Source organism: Diceros bicornis, chromosome 1, assembly GCF_020826845.1.
Source record: "Diceros bicornis minor isolate mBicDic1 chromosome 1, mDicBic1.mat.cur, whole genome shotgun sequence".
In the NCBI taxonomy this organism is placed as follows: domain Eukaryota; kingdom Metazoa; phylum Chordata; class Mammalia; order Perissodactyla; family Rhinocerotidae; genus Diceros; species Diceros bicornis.
Genome location: NC_080740.1, coordinates 66,620,059 through 66,640,445, shown reverse-complemented (window position 1 = coordinate 66,640,445; position 20,387 = coordinate 66,620,059). Strand labels below are relative to the sequence as shown.

The 20,387-nt window shown below is 36.4% G+C and overlaps 1 protein-coding gene across 7 annotated transcripts in view; it reads left to right on the top strand.

The window, feature by feature from the left end:
* CSNK1A1 (casein kinase 1 alpha 1) overlaps nt 1-13,750 on the top strand; it is a 50,732-nt gene extending 36,982 nt beyond the window's left edge. For 2 of the 7 annotated variants that reach the window (XM_058543727.1, XM_058543749.1), the window contains 3 exons: nt 760-834; nt 4,296-4,402; nt 5,660-5,813. In XM_058543727.1, coding sequence (XP_058399710.1) covers nt 760-834; nt 4,296-4,402; nt 5,660-5,813 — 336 coding nt within the window. Of the gene's footprint in view, nt 1-759; nt 835-4,295; nt 4,403-5,659; nt 5,814-9,277; nt 9,683-10,387; nt 11,236-12,881 lie in introns of those variants that run through there. The other 5 variants (XR_009220478.1, XR_009220482.1, XM_058543717.1 and 2 more) reach the window with 5 other exon arrangements.
* The last annotated feature ends 6,637 nt before the right edge of the window (nt 13,751-20,387 follow it).

Below are 20,387 nucleotides of genomic sequence, written 5' to 3'. Positions count from 1 at the left end.
GAAGTTGACATGGGCTAAAAAAGATGGAGACTTTTCTCGTTTTGATATGTTGCCATTATGTTGAAAATATACACTTTTATGTACAGTAAAACTAGTTTATCCAGTAATACTAGCTATATTATTTAATTATCCTAAAATTTTGTTTCTGTTAACTAGGAGTTTCACCGTTTTCTGACTGTTTGTGTGTTAATGAGTCACTATGCCCTAGAATTTAATGGCTGTTTTGATATTCATTGGTCCTTTAAAGGAAAATGGTCCCTGTGTGTATTGAGCGTCTGTCAGCTAGACAGATTGCTAAGTGCTTGTGTGGGTAGTTTTATTCAATGTAAATGTTTTTACGTTGGATAAATATTTTGGCTTAACATCAGTTAAGTTAATGTCACTAAATGATGGGCACATTTTTTGGTATTGATCTGCCTATATCTTTGCCTTTGTGTTGAATATGGGTTAAGAAAACTCATTTCAAATTGGACTTCACTCATTTTTACTTAAATCATAATCTTGATATACCCGTTAGACTCACCCTTTCCCAATACATTTAAGAACATTTAAAAATGTTCTTAAAGTAGAAACTCATATAAAAAGTTAACAGTTTAGGAAAAGATTTTTTAGGTATATGGTACTTGGACTTCTTGATAATTCTAGGTTATGATTTCTCTTGAATCTCAAGTTTATGTTTATGTATAGTGTATTAAACTAATAAGGTTGTTCTCAGCAGTATTGAGTATGTCTGTGTGATTTAATTCTTATTTTCCTCAGGCTGCAACAAAGAAACAAAAATATGAAAAGATTAGTGAAAAGAAGATGTCCACTCCTGTTGAAGTTTTATGTAAGGTAAGTGTGCATAATGAGTGTTTGTTTTTTAATATAAATAATCCAAGAACAAAAAGGAACATTTTACTTGCCAGCCCTTAAACATCCTATTAGGTAGCAAGCTATTTACCATTTTAAATTCAGTTTCTGATGATTTTAAGTATCTTTAAGAATGGCTTGGAGTGGGGCCGGGCCCGTGGCTTAGCAGTTAAGTGCTCGAGCTCGGCTACTGGCGGCCCGGGTTCAGATCCCGGGCGCGCACCGACACACTGCTTCTCTGACCATGCTGAGGCTGTGTCCCACATACAGCAACTGGAAGGATGTGCAACTATGCCATACAACTATCTACTGGGGCTTTGGGGGGAAAAAAGGAGGAGGATTGGCAATAGATGTTAGCTCACAGCCAGTCTTCCTCAGCAAAAAGAGGAGGATTAGCATGGATGTTAGCTCAGGGCTGATCTTCCTCACAAACATAAAAATAAAAATAAAAAATAAATAAAAAGAAGGACTTGGAGCCAGCCCTGATGGCCTAATGATTAAAGTTGGTGTGCTCCACATCTGCGGCCCAGGTTTGGTTTCCGGGCGTGGAACCACACCACTTGTCTGTCAGTAGCCATTCCGTGGCAGTGGCTACATAGAAGAACTAGAGTGACTTACAACTAGAATATACAACTGTATACTGCAACTTTGGGGAGGGAAAAAAAAAGAGAGGAAGATTGGCAACAGATGTTAGCTCACGCAAATCATTCCCAGCAAAAAAAAAATGGCTTGAACATATGAGTCATTTAAAATAAGTGTTTGTTTTATGTTTCTGGTTTGTTTGGGCCCTATAATCTGTTTACAATTGGAGGGAAAATAAGAGGGCAGGTAAACTTTACTAGTAGAACCTCACCAGTTTATGAGGAAAATTAAATTAAGAAATATTCTCCTTATCCCTAAACTGGTGTTAGAAAGGAAAGGATATCAGCAATTGGCACATCAAGGAATAGGGAGACAAAGGTAGGCAAATCAGAATAATCCAAAATAGCGAATGTCCGACAACATAGATGACAGTTTGAATCAGACTCATTTCTCTGAAATCTCAAACTTCGTGGAAGGGCACATGAGTTGGGAATGGAGAGATGTTTGTGTCGTGATGGATGACCGTGGTTTCTTCTTTAGAAAGAAGATCACGTGTTCATCTTTGAGACAACAATTGCATACCTGAAATAATTAGAAAACAGTACATAATTATATAGTTGGGTGATAGAAGGGAGAAATCGGCATGAGTTGAAATAGTACTTTATGGAAGGGGGAAAATGGTGAGATCTTTATGTGTCTCCCCATCCACAAATTTGCTTTTCCCTTTTGTACATCTCTACAATAAAGGAGGGGATGGGGTGGGAGCCTATGATCTTTCCTGAGACTCTTTGGGATTTTTTTTTCTTTCTTTCTTTTTTTGTAAGGAAGATTAGCCCTGAGCTAACATCCGCTGCCAATCCTCTTTTTGCTAAGGAAATTGCCCCTGGGCTAACATCCATGCCCAACTTCCTCTACTTTATTTGTGGGATGCCTGCCACAGCATGGCTTGATAAGTGTTTTGTAGGTCTGCGCCAGAATACGAACCTGCAAACCCCAGGCCACCGAATCGGAGCGCGCGAACTTAACCACTATGCCACCAGGCTGGCCCCTCTTTGGGATTTTTTTAAATTATGAAATACATCTTAGGTTAATGAATAAAATGTTCATATGTGTTATAGTCTACCCAAATAACTTTAAAATCTGTATACTTCAGGAAGCAAAGCATATTTTCTATACACTACTATTTCCATGCAATGGAAAAGTTCATTTCGTTTATTGGAAAAGTCAGCCATTTTTATAGGAAGAGAATGGGAGGGTTTAGTACATTCTCTGCTTGTGGTCTATGTCTTAATGTTGATCTAGAAATTGTGAACTATGTCTTTCTGGATTAACCACGTATAATTGATTCAGGGTACCATTAATGCAGAAGTATTAGATATTCCGAGAAAAGTAGTGAGATTGTTTTCAGTCTGATGCTTCATTGGTACTTCTTATTTCACATCTGTAATGCTTATGATATTGGTAGTTTTATTTTGTTAAGGTTTTGCCTGTTTTCATAAGGTGGTAATACATGAGGTATACTATTTGACCTTCGGTTGTGGTAAACTCAATTCATAATACATGTAAAAGCAAGTTCATTTGGTAAATGCTGCTTACCATTAACACAGACCATGAATGTATATTACAAATTAAAAAGTCCTGTTAAGAGTTTAAAAAAACAAAAATGTACAATATATTCATTGCTTTAGTTTCAGGCTGTCCGCCCAAACAATGAAATAGCATAAAAGTATTTTGTAAAAATTAAATGTTTATATCAGTGTAATCAATAAAAATAAACGTTGCAAGTGTATCCATTCTATCCTCTCTTGACCTCCTGAGTGTGAAAAATTTCTCAAAATCATAAGGTTTGGGGAGAAGTCTGCCTTTTAACTTACCTCCCTTCACATTCACATTTACTCAGGAGGAGATGTAGGAATTTTTCTTGTAGGAATTTTTCTTGTTTTAATACTTTGCATTTCTACATTTCTGATGGCAAATCCTGTTGGTGAATAAAATCTACAGCCTTAAAAATGTTTATATATATCTTTGAGAATCTTTCCTAAGAAACTGAACCTGGAGAAGTTTATGCCCACAGATGTACTTACTGGTACTGTTTATAATAGAGAAGAATTGGAATCTCCTACATGTCTAATCACAGAGAAGAAGTTAATTCTGATGTATTCGCTAGGTCGAATATTATGCGGCCATTCAGTAGTTTATGAAGAGGTTGGAAGTAACATAGAAGGCTGCTTGCAATAATAATGTTAATGGAAAAAAACAGTGTATTATGTATGCGACATGATAATGGTTACGGAGAAAAGACAAGACAAACCCAGTCTCTTCGTAGGATGAAGCATTGGATTGAACTGTAATCACAACAGTGGTTGCTTTGTATGATGACTCTCTTGGTGATTTTACTTTTTTGTTTTTACAGGTATATACTAGTGTTATAAAAAAGAAAGTAATTTCAGAGTAGGGAGAAAGTACTGTTCATTGTCCTGTTCTGGCAAGAGCATTATTGAACTCTATTTTGCCATTTATTCATTGGTGCCTTCAAATTATTAGACAATGATAAAATAATAAATTAACAAGTGGGATATCTAAATTATTTAAGAACATAATACTGTAGGAAAAGGGTACATATTTCATCTACCAATATTAAAAGATATTGTACATAGTAAGGTGGTCAGGATGATGGAATTTTATTAAATTTATGAGGATACCAAGTCATATTATAGTTATTTTAGTTCTTAGATCTTCTGGCAAAGTATTAAAATGCCCTCCTCAAATACATTTTTTGCTTGTATTTAAATACATTTATTTTTCTATCTTAAAATAAGTTTTTTGTTTTTTTACGTTGTGTTTTAACTCTTAAACTTTAGGGGTTTCCTGCAGAATTTGCCATGTACTTAAACTATTGTCGTGGGCTGCGCTTTGAGGAAGCCCCGGATTACATGTATCTGAGGCAGCTATTCCGCATTCTTTTCAGGTCAGTTTTTAAGGTGTTTTTAAGACTGTAAACTCCAGTGAAGGAAATGAGTTAAATCCATCAAACATATCTATTCTGACAAGTACCAAATTAAAGTGGATCTAACCAATATGAATAAAATTTTAAGAAACTGTGAGTTTGTCATTTTTCCGTTTGTGCAGTGTGCAAATGTGCTTGAAATTATCTTAGTTTGGGATAGAGAATCAGTTGAATCAAACTTAAAGTGGAGTCTCACTTTTTCACCATAATTGCAATTCACGGTAGATACAAGTGACTGTTGATGGCCCTTGGAACTCTCTAAGTTTGGTACAGAGCCCAATTCACTACCAAAATGAAAAGCAGTTAAAATATCAAACAGTTATGGAGTCTGTGATAGTGTGGAGGCAGGCCCCAAGTCTAGGTGCAACCCAGAATTGGTTTTGAAGAAAGGGGAAAAATAGAGTAGTATGGCTCGAAATCTTAGTTGGCAGAGAATATGAATTGGGAGTGATCCTCTAACCCCAGAAGTCTTCCCAAGCCACCATGATAGACTTCTCCCTCACAAACGTACAGTCCCATACCTGCTCTGATTTGTTTTTAGGAGTACCTCGTATTATGAATATCTCCCTAGGTAATTGACAGACACCTTGACTCGGTATTTTTGCAGTTCATGCTGCCTTCCATTCCCATTCTCCTGCCTCTTTAAAGAAAGTTTAAAGGCAGCTTCTTTTTGAAAAGGGAGAGGATTTAATCTTATTGAATACAGCAAACCAAAGTGGTAACATTTTCCTCCAGTAGTGACATGTAAAAAGTGGAATTTATTTTAACTGAACAGTTAAAATAAAAAATCATCAAGCCAGCCCTGATAGCCTAGTGGTTCAAGTTCGGTGCTTGACTGCTTCAGCGGCCCGGATTCATTTCCCGGTCGCAGAACCGCACCACCTGTCAGTTGCCATGCTGTGGTGGCGGCTCACATAGAAGAACTAGAACAACTTACAAATAGGATATACAACTATGTGCTGGGGCTTTGAGGAATGGGGGAAAAAGAGGAAGATTGGGAACAGATGTTAGCTCAGGGCGAATCTTTCCCTGCCAAAAAAAAAATATCCTAGAAAAAAATAAATTGTCAATAGGAAAAGAAATCTTTTAGAAACTACCACACTTAAGAGAAGATATTCTTTTTCTTACAAAAAAAGGCCCTCACTCTCTTGAAAGTTCAGTAGAGTATTTAACTGGACTCTTATTAAAGGGTTAATGTATGAACTTTATGTTTTCTAGGACCTTGAACCACCAATATGACTACACATTTGACTGGACAATGTTAAAGCAGAAAGCAGCACAGCAGGCAGCCTCTTCAAGTGGGCAGGGTCAGCAGGCCCAAACCCCCACAGGCAAGCAAACTGACAAAACCAAGAGTAACATGAAAGGTTAGTAGCCAAGAACCAAGTGACGTTACAGGGAAAAAAATTGAACACAAAATTGGGTAATTCATTCATTTCTAACAGTGTTAGATCGAGGAGGTGGTTTTAAAATACATAAAAATTTGGCTCTATGTTTTTAAAAAAAGACGTCCTTGGAAAATTTGACTACTAACTTTAAACCCAAATGTCCTTGTTCATATATATATGTATATGTATTTGTATATACATATATGTGTGTATATATTATATCATTTCTCTTGGGATTTTGGGTCATTTTTAACAGCTGCATCTTTTTTACTCATTCATTAACCCTTTCCAAAATAAACATTTGGTGTTGGGAATATGGTATAATCAAATCAATCCAAAATCCTAGACCTAACACTTGTTGATTTTTAATAATGAGTCTGGTTAGCCATGGTATTTTGACTTTCTTTCAGACTAACAGTGTTAAGAATTTTTTCTGCATGTTGTTATTGCTTTAGCATTTAAAATGGAAAATTGTGAACATTATCTAATTTCAAGAGGTGAGTCTGGCATTGCCCCCAAAGTGTCTATCTTCTCAGTTGCGGAGCATCTCATTTACTCTCTTAAATGCTCAAATAACTGAAAAGCTCGACACATCTTTGCTAGTCAAAAAAATTAATCTCTCCTTTAGTTGCTATTTAACTATGTATGTTCTTAATTTCAAAATGATTCTTTTGTTTTTGGCTTTATTTTTTAAAATCTTGCAAATATTCAGGGTCTGGGGGTCCATTATGGAATTGAATTCTGTAGGTAGGCCTTAAATATTGAAAAAAACTGGGGCAAATGCCATTGAACTGCTAGTCTATTTCCTTTCTGTCTTTCTCTGGCACTCTTAGTGCTACTAAGGAGTAGAACTGTTAGGGCACAGCTCCATTTCTTATTGCTGTTGCCATACAGTTCAACTCCTGTATTTGTTTCATGTTTTTTGTTTGTTTTCCTTTTCCCCTTTCTGGGGCTTACCTCCTGGTACCTGCCTACTTTGTGGACGTGGTGGGCAGGTAAGGTTTGGTTTTTGGTTTCTGATGATTTAATTTCTGAATGACTGCTCTAGTCTGAACTTGTTCTTCTTTGATCCATATTTTTAGTGTTGTATTTAAACTATTTTGTAATTTAAAAATAGACTAATCTGAGGATACATTTCAAGAAGTGTAATTAACTGATGTCATCCTCATCCCAGCAGCTCATCTATTATGAGTCAAGTTGAGATACTTCTCTTCCATGTTTCTGTATTTGGGAAGGATTCACAGTTGGAAGTCTAGTGTAGTTGGGTTCTTTGATGAAATTTCGGCTCAGGATAGCAAACACTAATGCTTGCCCACTGCTCTGCCTCTGCATCTCAGTTGGGACTTAATTGCCCCTTTTGAGTGTTTTAATCATTGTATAACTAATCATAGTGCCAAGAAGTTCTTAATGAGATAGGTAGCTAGTGTTGCTGAGGAATAGTCCTAAGACCACGTAGTCTCTAAACTGAGGACTTGTTAACACCTGACAACTATAGTGTATTTACTTTTTCTCACAAAGTGAAACCAATTTTTGCCTAAAGCTAGCTGGGATAATAGGATCATCACGAGTTGCAGTTTCTAGAACTAAAATTAGATTGAAATCTCATCTGACCTAGAACATTTTACTTCAGGCATTCAGCAGCCTTCAGAAAGAATTACCTTATTTTGAGCAAGTTCCATTGTTAGTTTACTGTGTGTTTCTTACTCAATAAACAAGCAGAATTTTTGTCCTGCCTTATCCAGGTCTTAAAGATGAGAAGTTGGACCCACTGAGTTAGTATGTTTTCCTTGGGAAAAAATTGTGATTAAACTTGTTTAATCCTTATTTTGTATTGTAGCTATTTTTCATAAAAGCAACTTAAAATCATAAAAATTTCACAGCATTATTACACAAAGAGATTATACAAATTATTGCATAAACACAGACTTGCAAAATTTTGAAAAATTGGACTTTTCGTAAAACATAGTACATATCATTCACTGATGAACTTTCACAGATGCATTTCCAGGCAGTATATTTTGACTCCAAGCAAAATACTGCTTGCTACTAAAATGTACCATTCCATAGAATACAAACAACAAAATTTCTTTTTGATCTTTGACTTCTTGAAAACATTTGTTTTATTTTAGATATAAAACTTAGTGCCTGCAAACAAATATCACATGAAACCCCCTATATATATATAAAGCCATGAAAGTATAGCAGGTTTGAGGGTGGCATGAAATAAGTACAGGGAGCCTATTCACCTAACCTCTACCCCAGCTTCATTATCTGGGTAATCCATTAAGAAATCTCCTATGAAGTCTGAAGTTTGAAAACAGTTGCTCTAGGTTACTTACTCTTGGTTCCAAACTCTGAGTAATAAGGGTGTTTAACAGCATACGTAGGGTCCACTACAATAGTTTTCATTCAGGGAAGAGCTCGTGCAGCTCAATGATTCATTGATTCCAAGAAATCTTTTCAGTGATAATGAAAACACCATATTACATTTTCCTAGTTAAAATTTTAGAAGATGCTTTTTTAATACATCATATCATTTGTTATTCACAGACTTATATTTCCAGAGGTTTTCACATCAGAGAATTTAGTTTCTTAAGTGAATCTTCAGCAAGTAGATCTCTGTATTACAGGAATATCCATTTCCTGGAAAAATCCCCCAGGCAGTGGCATTCACTAAAATATTTTATATGATTCTCTTTATTTTTGAAAAATTTATATCTAATGTTTCTTCCATGGAAAGCTATAATAAGTTGTTTTAGTAGTTCACTAAGAATGTCTAAGTTTCTTTAAAGCCTGGCTTAGCTAAGACAGGCTTTATTAGATGTAACAGACTTCTATCCTAATTACTTTTCTAAAGAAAAGGTCTTTTGAAATACTCTATTCCAAGGCCCATCAAAAGACTAAGAAACAAGGCATTTCTCCTACTGCCCGCTATGATCTGTACTAGTTTTCAGTGCACAAGTACCACAAAATTATAATTATTGTTTTCATACATGTTAAGGAGAAACATAAAAGCTTCACATCCAATAAACATATATGTGATTATCAGGAAAGTACTTTTCAAGATATTTAAGAAGTAGTACAGGAAAAGGAAATATTTTTAGGACATTCAGAATTCAATTAAGTTCATCATTTCTTTAGTTGAGGGCAAAGATGGGGAGAATTTCAGAAGGTAGTGAAACCAAAGGTGGATCCTCACATAATTCTACTATTCTCATCATCTTTAACCCATCTGTTCACTACTCCAGCCATCGATACTAAGCATAGTTTTATCATCATGATATTTATGGATGTCCAATTGTTGACGTTTAAGAGATTAGAAATATTTTTCCATCACATTATGCTACCATGTCCATGGTCTTCCTTGAATTACCTTCCAGTATTTACTGGGCTTCACCTACCATTTATGTCTAGCTTAACTTTTTCTGGCTTCACCAATTGCTGCTAGGAACGTGGCTGGTCACTCAGCAACGTAACCCAAATCACAGGGGAAGACCTTGAAATATCTGACGAGACTGATCTGCTCTGAATACACTCAATCCAAAGAAGTGCCAGGGAGCTGCATCTGCTTGCTGAAATTTTTGTCAGCTTTTTTCACTATGGATAATAAAGCTGGAGAGGAAAGAACTGAAGAACCCAACAGGAAATGAAGATGAGCATACAAGAGTCAGTTTGTGGTGATCTGAAGCCTATGTCTCGAAGACTGGCTGGACCTATCAAACTTTATAACTTGTCAGAGTGTCTGGATGATACCACAACAGTCAGAAGACCTAGAAGAATACAGTGTTGCTGTGACTCGGTGGTGTACAATGCGGACCATCTACCAGCTGGGGAAGGAATCAGTTGTAACAGGTATTTTAAAATTCAGTAACCTCAGAAATCGGTATCAGAATGAATTCTGTAATAGGGGAGACAAAAGAAATCAGATCATCAGTCTGTTTTTTTAATGCACTTTAGGGATGATGTGTACCTGCTATACTTAAGTTGTCATTTATCTTATTTGTAGTGATAAAAATAAAGTCCATTTCCTTTATCTTTCCCAACTTAATACTTTTTTAGTTTCTTTGGAGGAGGAAGAATTATTGTAGTATTTTTTGTTTTTCTGTAACTTGTATACTGCCAATCTGATTCTGTGCGACCAAAAACACAGAAGTGTGTTATAGGAAAAGTTAATTAATGTAAATGACATTGCATAGTGAATATGAATATTATATTCAAAATTACTTTTAAAAAGTTATATCTCATACTATGAAAGGATCCTAAATATTCAAAAGCCCATCACAAACTTCCAAGCCTTACTATTACATAGGTATCCCTTTGAACTAGTTTGTGCTTCTATTGAAAAATTGAAAGATATCTGAAGTTAATTCACAAGTAGCAGATGCATACTTTTCAGATTGAGGGTTAGAATCTCCTGGTTAGTTATATAAAAATAAACATTTTTTTTTTTCCTTTTGCAGATTTGAAAAGAAAGTTAAATGTAGCTATTAACTCCTAAATCGTCACATTAATCCTCCAACTCTATTTTAACTTTTTTTTTCCCCTCCCTCTTTTTTAGGAACAAAGGCATTCATTCCTTATTTTAACTGTTGCAGTGAAGATGGGTTTATGGACTTTTAGAAGCCAGGAGATGCCACCTAAACTACAAGATGAAAACCAAGGACTAATGCATGCTGGGGAAAAGAATGCTTAGTACTTGAAGATTGAATGTTGAATACCTGCTGAATGCTCCTGTTGAGATTTTTCCTAAACAAACTTCAGTAACATCTTAGGACTTGAGAAACATTGATCCCTGGGTGGAGTATCCTACCGTTGGCCAATCTGAAGAGTTAAATCTGGATTTGACTGCTCTATTCTACCAGGAATATTGTTAGCCTAGCCTTTAACCAATCCCTAAACCACTGTAGTCGTCAGTTGACCCAGCAGTTCCTCATATATCAGATTAAAAGATGAACAGATATAATTCTTATCCCTATTAAAGACACAAGAGTTTTCTGATGTTTTTGACTGACAATGTAACTAATGTTTCCTTTTTAGTGTGTTAGTGACAGTGGTTTCTGTTTTAAAGCTGCTTGGATATTCAGCGTAGTAATGGAATTATCCAATAGAATGTAATTGCATAAGCAAGCTATGATAAAAGAAAACCCAACAATTTTAGTAGTTGTAAAGACTTTTTTCTTTTTATCATATTTAAGAATACTTGCAGGATTTGAAACCCAATGTTCATCAAGGTAAAGGTCACTTCTATTTAGCTTATCCATAGTTTTAGTTTGCTTTAAAATATTCTGTATTTTAAAATTGGAATTAGGTTACAGAATTTGGTCAGATTTTTAGTTTAATTAAGGTTTGATTTGACAGCCTTCTTTTTTTAATGCTTACCTAGCAAATCCTATATAATAATTTATATCAAATAGGTAATATTCCTTGTGGTAAAGTACGTTTTCACAAAGTTTCATTATCTGTCATTCTTGGCATTTGCTGTGTGAACTTAGTACTTAAACAGGCCGCAAAGGTCTATGTTGCATCTCCTCTGTTACGGACTATGGAGAGACAAAGATGTACAGCACTTACATCTTTGTTCTCAGGCTTAGCACAATATATTTATTAAATGAATGAAGATGACTTTCTGCCCTCAAATGAAAAAACTCCTAGTTAACAAGTGAGAATATTTACCAAGAAATGATATGTAAATGTTTGTTATTATCTTTGAAAAAACAAAGGCATACATGCATGAAAAGTAAATTAAAGAAGTATTTTATTTATCCCACTAAAGCCCATTGAAGATGGTCCAACAAATGTTTGAGAAGTACAAAAAAAGGAGAGGTTTATGATTGACAAAAACATAGTTTGTACTAAAGAAGCGAGAGATCCGAGTGGGCTAGAATGAGCTGTAATTAGGTCGGCTGTAAGCGTTTGGAAGACGGCGGGCCAAGGGGCATTGATGTCTTAAAGGAGGGCTGTAGGTGAAAGCAGAAGGTGCTGATGGGGTTTTTCTGTTGTTGCTGAGAGGCATATTTCCTCTCTGCCCTTAAGCTGAGATAAAACATGCAGCTCTATTACCTGAAGCCTTCTGTTCAAGCCTGCCTTTATGTGGAAGCCCTAGAGTCTGATTGTGGGGGAGGAAGGGAGAGTATGTGGGGTGGGAAGGCTTGAAAAGTAAATAAAGCCCAAAAGCATCGCTTGTTTACATTTTCAAATCAGTAACAAAACCTAACCTTTTTCATATAACTAATGGAAGTAAAGAATTTTTAAAGGCCTAAGATTTCTGTATAAAAATTATATATTTGGCCAGCCCAGTGGCACAGCGGTTAAGTGCATGAGCTCTGCTTTGGCGGCCCAAGCAGGGTTCACAGGTTCAGATCCCAGGCGTGCACCGACACACTGCTTGTCAAACCATGCTGTGGCAGCATCCCATATAAAGTAGAGGAAGATGGGCATGGATGTCCGCCCAGGGCCAATCTTCCTCCGCAAAAAGAGGAGGATTGACATTGGATGTTAGCTCAGGGCTAATCTTCCTCACAAAAACAAAAAATTATATACTTAATAGGTTTGTGTTCAGTGGAATAACTCAGATAATTATGCCTTGAATACATTTATTATTAAAGCTTATTCCTTATTTGTATCAGAAATAATGTGCAGAAAAGTTTCTGCTCATAGTATGATTAAAACTAGTTGTTCAAGCAATCTGTTTTTCTTTCATTTCACAAATATTCGAACACATAATGTGTTCTAGGTACTAGAAATACAGAAGTAAACAATACAGGCTCATTGGAAGTAGCAGTAGTTCTCTAGCTTGAGAATTGTATGGTGACTGGGAGATTTTAATTCACTGTACATCACTCCTACCTAGAGGCATCCAGAACAGGAAAGTTTCATGTTTTTCTCTCTCAAAAAATTGAGCTAGTGATTTTCAAATAGATGAAAACAACATGAGTCACCATGCTAAAGTAATTATTGGCCCAGTTCCACCCAATTTCCCTATTTTGGGTGCAGTTAAATTTTTTTAACTTGGAATTTTAATGTTATTTTTTCTGTTTTGATTTTTTAAACAGGTTTCTAAGCATGAATCGAGGAACAGAAGAAGCAGTGCAGATGATTGGAGCAGCATTTGTTTCTCCCCAAATCTAGAAATTTTAGTTCATATGTACACTAGCCAGTGGTTGTGGACAACCATTTACTTGCTGTAAAGAACTTAATTTCAGTATAAACTGACTCTGGACAGCATTGGTGATGCTATGTCCCGAGTTGTAGCCGCTGTAATTGTGAATATTAACTGAGATAGTGAAACATGGTGTCCAGTTTTCTATTGCATTTTTTCAAGTGGAAAAGTTAACTAAATGGTTGACACGCAAATTGGTGGAGAAATTGTGCATATGCCAATTTTTTGTTAAAATCTTTTATTTTGAACTATACTGCTTTGAGATCTCATTTCAGAAGAACGGCATGAACAGTCTTCAGCCACAGTTGTGATGGTTGTAAATGCTCACAATTGTGCATTCTTAGGGTTTATCCATCCCTGGGGTTTGCAAGTTGTTCACTTAAAACATTCTTAAAATGGTTGGCTTCTTGTTTGCAAGCCAGCTGATATGGTAGCAACCAAAGATTCCAGTGTTTTGAGCATATGAAAGACTCTGCCTGCTTACCTGTGCTAGAAATAACAGCATCTAAAGTGAAGACTTAAGAAAAACTTAGTGACTACTAGATTATCCTTAGGACTCTGCATTAACTCTATAATGTTCTTGGTATTAAAAAAAAAAAAGCATATTTGTCACAGAAATTTAGTTAACATCTTACAACTGAACATGTATGTATGTTGCTTAGATAAATGTAATCACTGTAAACATCTATATGATCTGGGATTTTGTTTTTATTTTGAAATGGGAGCTTTTTTGTTTACAAGTTCATTAAAAACTAAAAACTGTTTCTGTAAGGAAATGAGATTTTTTTTAAACAAAAAAATGCCTTGCTGACTCACTATGAAATCAAAATCTCCCCAATTTTTTAATAGACTACTTCAAGCCATTTGTTACATAATATTCCTTTCCAAATCATTTTAGATTTAGTGTTAATAACTTTTCCTAAAATGTTTTAATTTAATTTTTTTTTTTTTTTTTTTTTTTTCTTTTTCTTTTTCTTTTTTGGTCTGAAGGGGAAAGGCATTCTTTCACTTTTCTTTTTTTAATGACTTGCAGGCACAATACCTAGTGCTGCAGCTGCCAGGACTTGGTATTGTAACTCCTGCAGCCTCAGACTAACAGCTGGACTGATTTTGAATAAGAATGAAAGTGTTAAAGGGTTTAACTATAAAATGAAGTTTTTCTTTAAATTCCTTGTTAATTGGCTTTGACCAGATTGACTCTTAACCTTAGAGAGCATCACACCATGTGAGGTTCAAGTGATCGCTGACCCTCCCCAGCCCCCACCCAACTCTAAGTTATTGGCGCTTCCTCTCTCAATCTTATATGAGGATATTTTCTCATTCTGACCCAAGAGAAAGAAAAACTATTGACAATAATTGTTTAAATAATGTAATTTATTCATTTATGGCATGTCAGGATAAATTAAAAGAACTTTTGTCTGAAAATGCTGCCAGGAACCTGTTGTTAATTGTAGGTATTTTGTAAAATAACTTTGACACGTGTTTGGTCAGATTGTGTCAAGCTTAATTTGTTTTCCTTCCTTTTCTCATTTGAAAACTACTTTAGCAATAATTAATTCCATGATTACCACATCCTGCCATTAAAGAATATATTAGCAGCATCATACTGCAGAAATCTTAATGAGTATGAACTTTTGGGGTAGGCAGCTTCTTTGTTTCTTTTCTATCCACTCATGTCAGTTAAGGTATTTGTTTCTTGACTAATAAACCCTTTGATATTTTTAGCCAGAAATCAGTCTCATAAAGCTATTTTTGAGTATAGTTTGTGTAAAATAAAAATGTTTAGCTTTGGTAATAACTTTTCCAAGCTGAACTCCCTCTTCTAGCAAGATATTTTTCAGTGCTTTTATTTACTATGCACTTAGACTATGCACTTTTTCTGAAATATTTTTGTAACACTTAACTTTTTTGTATTTTTGCCATTTGAAAAGGTTGTGGTGTAGTTGGTCTGTAATTAAGTTGCAGATTTAAAACTGCTGTTAGCTTTGTAAATCAAAATATAGGTGTTTTTGTCCTGGTATATCGTCATTCCATCTGCAGCTGGAATTGGAATCCCATTGATCTTCTAGCTACCATTCATTTTCTTCACAGTTCACAAAAGAAGAACGTGAAATTCAGTGAATGCTGTTACTAATCCTGTCGGGAGATGAATCTCATTTCACCAAAATTAATTATGTTTTTCCTCTAAAATGATGATACAAGTTGAAGACACATCACTCTGAAATTGGAAGACCTCACCACTTAAGGCTCCGCAGTGGCTTACTCAGCTGAACTCTAGGTTACTACTCTTTACTTTGTTCACCCATTGGGGGGTGCAGTTTTTTTAAATGTTGGGAGATGGCCATTCTAACTACTGTTGAATGTCTCTGTTTTGGGAAGGTATAACAAGAAAATAAAAAAATATATATGAAGGGAGAGACTGGTTATCTCCTCCCATATGGTTGTGCTCATGCTCCTATGGCCTACAAATGGGATTTTGGAGGTTTGCTTTTGCTATTTCCCATCAACAAATATTAAGAGATTTTCCTATTTCTACTAGTCTTTGCAATATTATTATGTTTCAAGCAGAGTATACTGTAATAATTATAAATTTAATTCCATCATAATAAAAATACCAAACAAAGGGATTTTAGAACCCAAGTCAATGAGCTAGTTTTCCCTAATGTTTGCTGAAATGTCAAGAATGGGTTCTTGTAACTTGACTTGAATGAACCATGAATGAATTCTAAGAAGAGGTGGTCTAGACATTCAGCTCAGCTCCTGAATATTCAGCAGTAGTCTGTGAGATAGTTGACTGTTTCTGAGCCAAACTGATATGTAGCAATATTTTAGATTTTCTCTTTGTCAGTTTTTAACAGTGATAACCATGTGACCCAGATGTTAGTAGGACTGCGTGAGGTATAGTAAAGTATTAGAAACAGATAAAAGAATTTGTCTCTCAGATGTGCTGTCCCCTTTAAAGTGAGATTTTGTGAGACACTACTTTTTATTCACATTACCATTGCTCACAACACTTTAGGAATTTCCCCCTCCACCCCAAAAAAATTCCCCTCCTTCTCTGGAATATATTTAATAATGGTAAAGGTTTTTAGTATACTTCTCGTTTTTTGAATCAGCCGGAGGTGGTGAAGAATCAAGTATAAGTTGATCTAATCAAGTGATGCATTCTGTATTTAATCATCAAACATTGTTGGAGTAAAATATGTTTTCTGAAATGACTTGTCAGGCCAGTTTTGAGGACATAATGCAAAAGTATAATGAAGATGTTGAGCAGTATCAGCTATTAGAGCTTAATGTCCAAGACATGTTTCAAATTGTTGGTCGGATGCATTATCTGTTGGTTGAAGTTTGTAGAGTCACAACGGCTAGAATTCTGCAATGGGAGTGCAAACTCAGCAAGTTTGAGAGACCTCCTGAGAATTCACACAATTCTTGTTTGGTCTCTGCTCCTTTTCAGCCTGGTGGGGTGACTTGGTTCATTCTACCTTTTACTTTTACCAAACCAGATCCCTTGAAGAGGTTTTTTTGAGGAACTCCTACTATTGCCTGCCATGTACATCTATCTGGATCAAAATTAAGAAGAAATATTTGTAATATCGTTTTAAGTACTGGAAGCTGCGTTGAGGTAATTGGTGTCAGTCCACCCAAGACCTGAGTCAAAGCACCTGAATTAGGCGATTTTTGCATAAGTAGAATAAAGTGAAGTTGGCGAAAGTCTTTAAAGAGACTGATAGATGGAAGTCCTTCATAGTGAGGAGTCCAACTAGAGTGTATAATTTAAATATCGCCTGATATTTAAATGCAGGATTTTGTTTTACCTGGCGATTTATCACTTCAGTCGTGCACATTTTTCATATGTAAATATTTGTATGCTGAAGAGTTTGAAGAAATGAGCTGTTTTGGCATCAGTGCACATTCCGAATTGATTTTAGACTGTCAGGAACTATGCCAGCTACAGGGAATTCAGAAGTGACCAAGACAATCTGCCCCCCCCCCCTTTTTTTTTGTGAGGAAGATCAGCCCTGAGCTAACATCCATGCTAATCCTCTTTTTGCTGAGGAAAACCGGCTCTGAGCTAACACCTATTGCCAATCCTCCTCCTTTTTTTCCCCCAAAGCCCCAGTAGATAGTTGTATGTCATAGCTGCACATCCTTCTAGTTGCTGTATGTGGGACGCGGCCTCAGCATGGCCGGAGAACCCGTGGGTCGGTGCGCGCCCGGGATCCGAACCCGGGCCGCCAGTAGTGAAGCGTGCGCACTTAACCACTAAGCCACGGGGCCGGCCCTGACAATCCCCTTTTAACAGCTTACAGTGTAGTAAAGGAGGTAGCAGTTTTATTATACCAAAATGTAACTATTGGTGAAGAATAAACATTTGGGTGTTATGGGAGCACCTAGCAGGGACATCTGACTCTTGGAATTGTTCAGGTCTTTTGGGAAGAGTAAGTTAGAAATGTAAACAAATGTGGGAGCAGTTTTTTTAGATGGGGAGCAGCAAAAGAAAAATTTGAAATAAAGATGGGGCTGAATACAGCAGGTAGAGAATAAAATAACTGCAGAGCCATTAAAGGGATGGACAAAATTGGAAGTGCCCTTTGGAAGGATCACAATTTATTGAGGAATAGATCGGAGGCAGGGAATCCAGGATCATTCTGCAAAAGGAAAATGATGGAAAGCCTGTGACTGAATAGGAAGCTGACCTATTCAGAGTTTGAGTAAAGAGACCTTTAGAATTCACTTGAATATAGACAAAAGCTGTGGGAGAGGATTAAATCATCCATTGGTAGTGGAAAGGGAACAGGGTGGAATCTGCAGATTATGCCTTATTCTGTGAAAATCATGAGATACTGAAGCATTTTTGCTCAAGGTGACAAGAATCAGGTTGGATTTTAGAGGGATTTGTGTACAGTTCAGTTCTCCAACTTGGTGATTGTGTTTCTCGTTTGGAGGAAGTAGGAGATCATTCCATATTAAGATGAAATTGAACAGTTGTATGAAACTGCTTTCAGTAACTAACCCTCAAAAACTTTACCCTCAAAAACTTTCTTTGCCTATAGCAAAATTTGTGTTTATATCTACATTTCTTTGATGCCGTTAAAAATCTTGATATTGTTTTAACTTCATTCTCAGAGTTAAGGTAAAAAACTTTTTTCCCTTGTCTCATTGATGAAACAAGTTGCCCATTTATTTACTAAATAATAAGATCATGGTTCAAACACGACAAGCGAAGAGCTTAATACTAGGTCATCTCAGTGACCTGAGTCAATACCCTTAGAAATAACCTGTGTTTAATATAGTCCTTCAGTTTGCAAGGTGCTTTTTAAACTTTCTCTTTTTCTAACTTTTTATTTTGATATTTGAATCAAAAAATTGCAAAGAGTACAGTGAACCCCCTTATGCGCTTTACACAGATTCAGTTGTTAACATTTTGCCCCATTTACCCTTTGCACATTTGCTCTGTAAACATGTACTTTTTAACCGTTGAGAGTAGATGACAGAATCATCCCCCTTTACGCCTAAATATTTTAATGTAGATATTCCTAAGAACAAAGACATGCTCTTAGTAATGATGGTACAATTATCAAAATCAGAACATTTTAATATTGACATAATTTTGTGATTAAATCTGTTCAGTTTCATCAGTTATCCCAGTGTCGTACAGAACATTTTTCTCACTCTATCCAGGATCCATCACAAGGATCACTGTGCTTAGTTGTTGTGTCTGTGTAGTGTCTTTTAATTTGGAACAGTTCCTCACCCTTTGTCTTTCATGACTTTACTATTTTGTGTGTATGTGTGTATATATATATGTAATGTTTTATTTGTTTTTATTTGTTTCCCAGCTGTGTTCACTGGGGCCTATTACAGGGCCTAGAACCTGTAATACTGCAGTAGCAGTGAGCACACCTAGCACCCAGGTCTTGATTTCTAATTACTGAGAAACCATGGCTGCTTGGAGAAATGTCTCACTTCAGGGCTGGGGCAGAGAAAGTACGAGATGAAAATTGTGTCAGAAAGAGGAAATCTCAAAAAATGAGGGGGTACATGTCAAAAGGACACAGGAACCACTAGCCAGATCTGTATCAAATATATTATGAAGATAATGATAGCAACATGAGTCACCGAATGAGAATCCATGATTCCTATATTGATATAAAAAAGGGAGAAGGGAAAGCTCTTCCTTAAAGTAGAATGTCAGGTAGTAAAGGTAAAAGTAATGAGGCATTAGAAGAGCATCATTTTGCTAAAAGCAAGTGCAAGTTTGGTGAGCAGAATATTTACGTTGTCTTAAAAGTATCTCCCTACACATTACTTACTGAGGGACATTCTTTTTTTTTTTTTTTTTTTATTTATTGTTTTCCCCCAAAGCCCCAGTAGATAGTTGTGTGTCATAGCTGCACAGCCTTCTAGTTACTGTATGTGGGACGCGGCCTTAGCATTGCCGGAGAAGCAGTGCGTCGGTGTGCGCCCAGGATCCGAACCCGGGCCGCCAGCAGCGGAGCGAGCGCACTTAACCGCTAAGCCACGAGGCCGGCCCCTGAGGGACATTCTTAAACATACCTGGCCTGAACACTTGAAAAAATATTCTTGACATTTTTGGATCCTTATTCAATTGGAAAGGTGACATGATTGTCCCCATTTTTCAAGATTGGGATACTAAGTTTCATAGAATTTCTTGCAGAATTAAGGAATTTGAATCCATCAGAACTTTACAGTTTTCAAAATTATTATATACATCGTCTCACTTAATCCTTAAACATGAAGCAGTTAATGTTATTCCTGTTGGATAAGTGTGGGACTACCTAAGGCTAGACAGGTTGGTAACTTGCAGAGCCAGGACCTACACTTGACCCTGCACTTGTCTACCTTTAGTTTTTTCATACTGTTGAACCATGAGTGTCCCTCCCCTTTTTATTTTTATCACCATTTTGCCCAGAGATTAATAGTATTAACTATCATTTGTTGAGTGCTGTATGCCAGGCGCTTTTCTAAGTGCTTGACATGTATTAATTCACCTCCCGCTCAGCTTTCCATGAGGTATGACTTGTCTCCATTTTGCATTTGAGGATTCACCGAAGCACAGGGTTGGAGGAGGTATTTATGTTCCCTTGGTTTCTTACATGAGATCTTAACTTTTCTCCTTTTAAGTTTATAGTATCTATGTATCTTTTCTCTTTCTTTTTTTTGCGAGAAATATCAGCCCTGAGCTAACATCCGATGCTGATCCTCATCTTTTTAGCTGAGGAAGATTGGTCCTGAGCTAGCATCTGTGCCCATCTTCCTCTACTTTATATGGGACGCCGTCATGGCATGGCATGACAAGCAGTGCGTAGGTGCATGCCTGGGATCCAAACTCTCGAACCCTGGGCCGCCAAAGCGGAGTGCACACCCAGCCGCT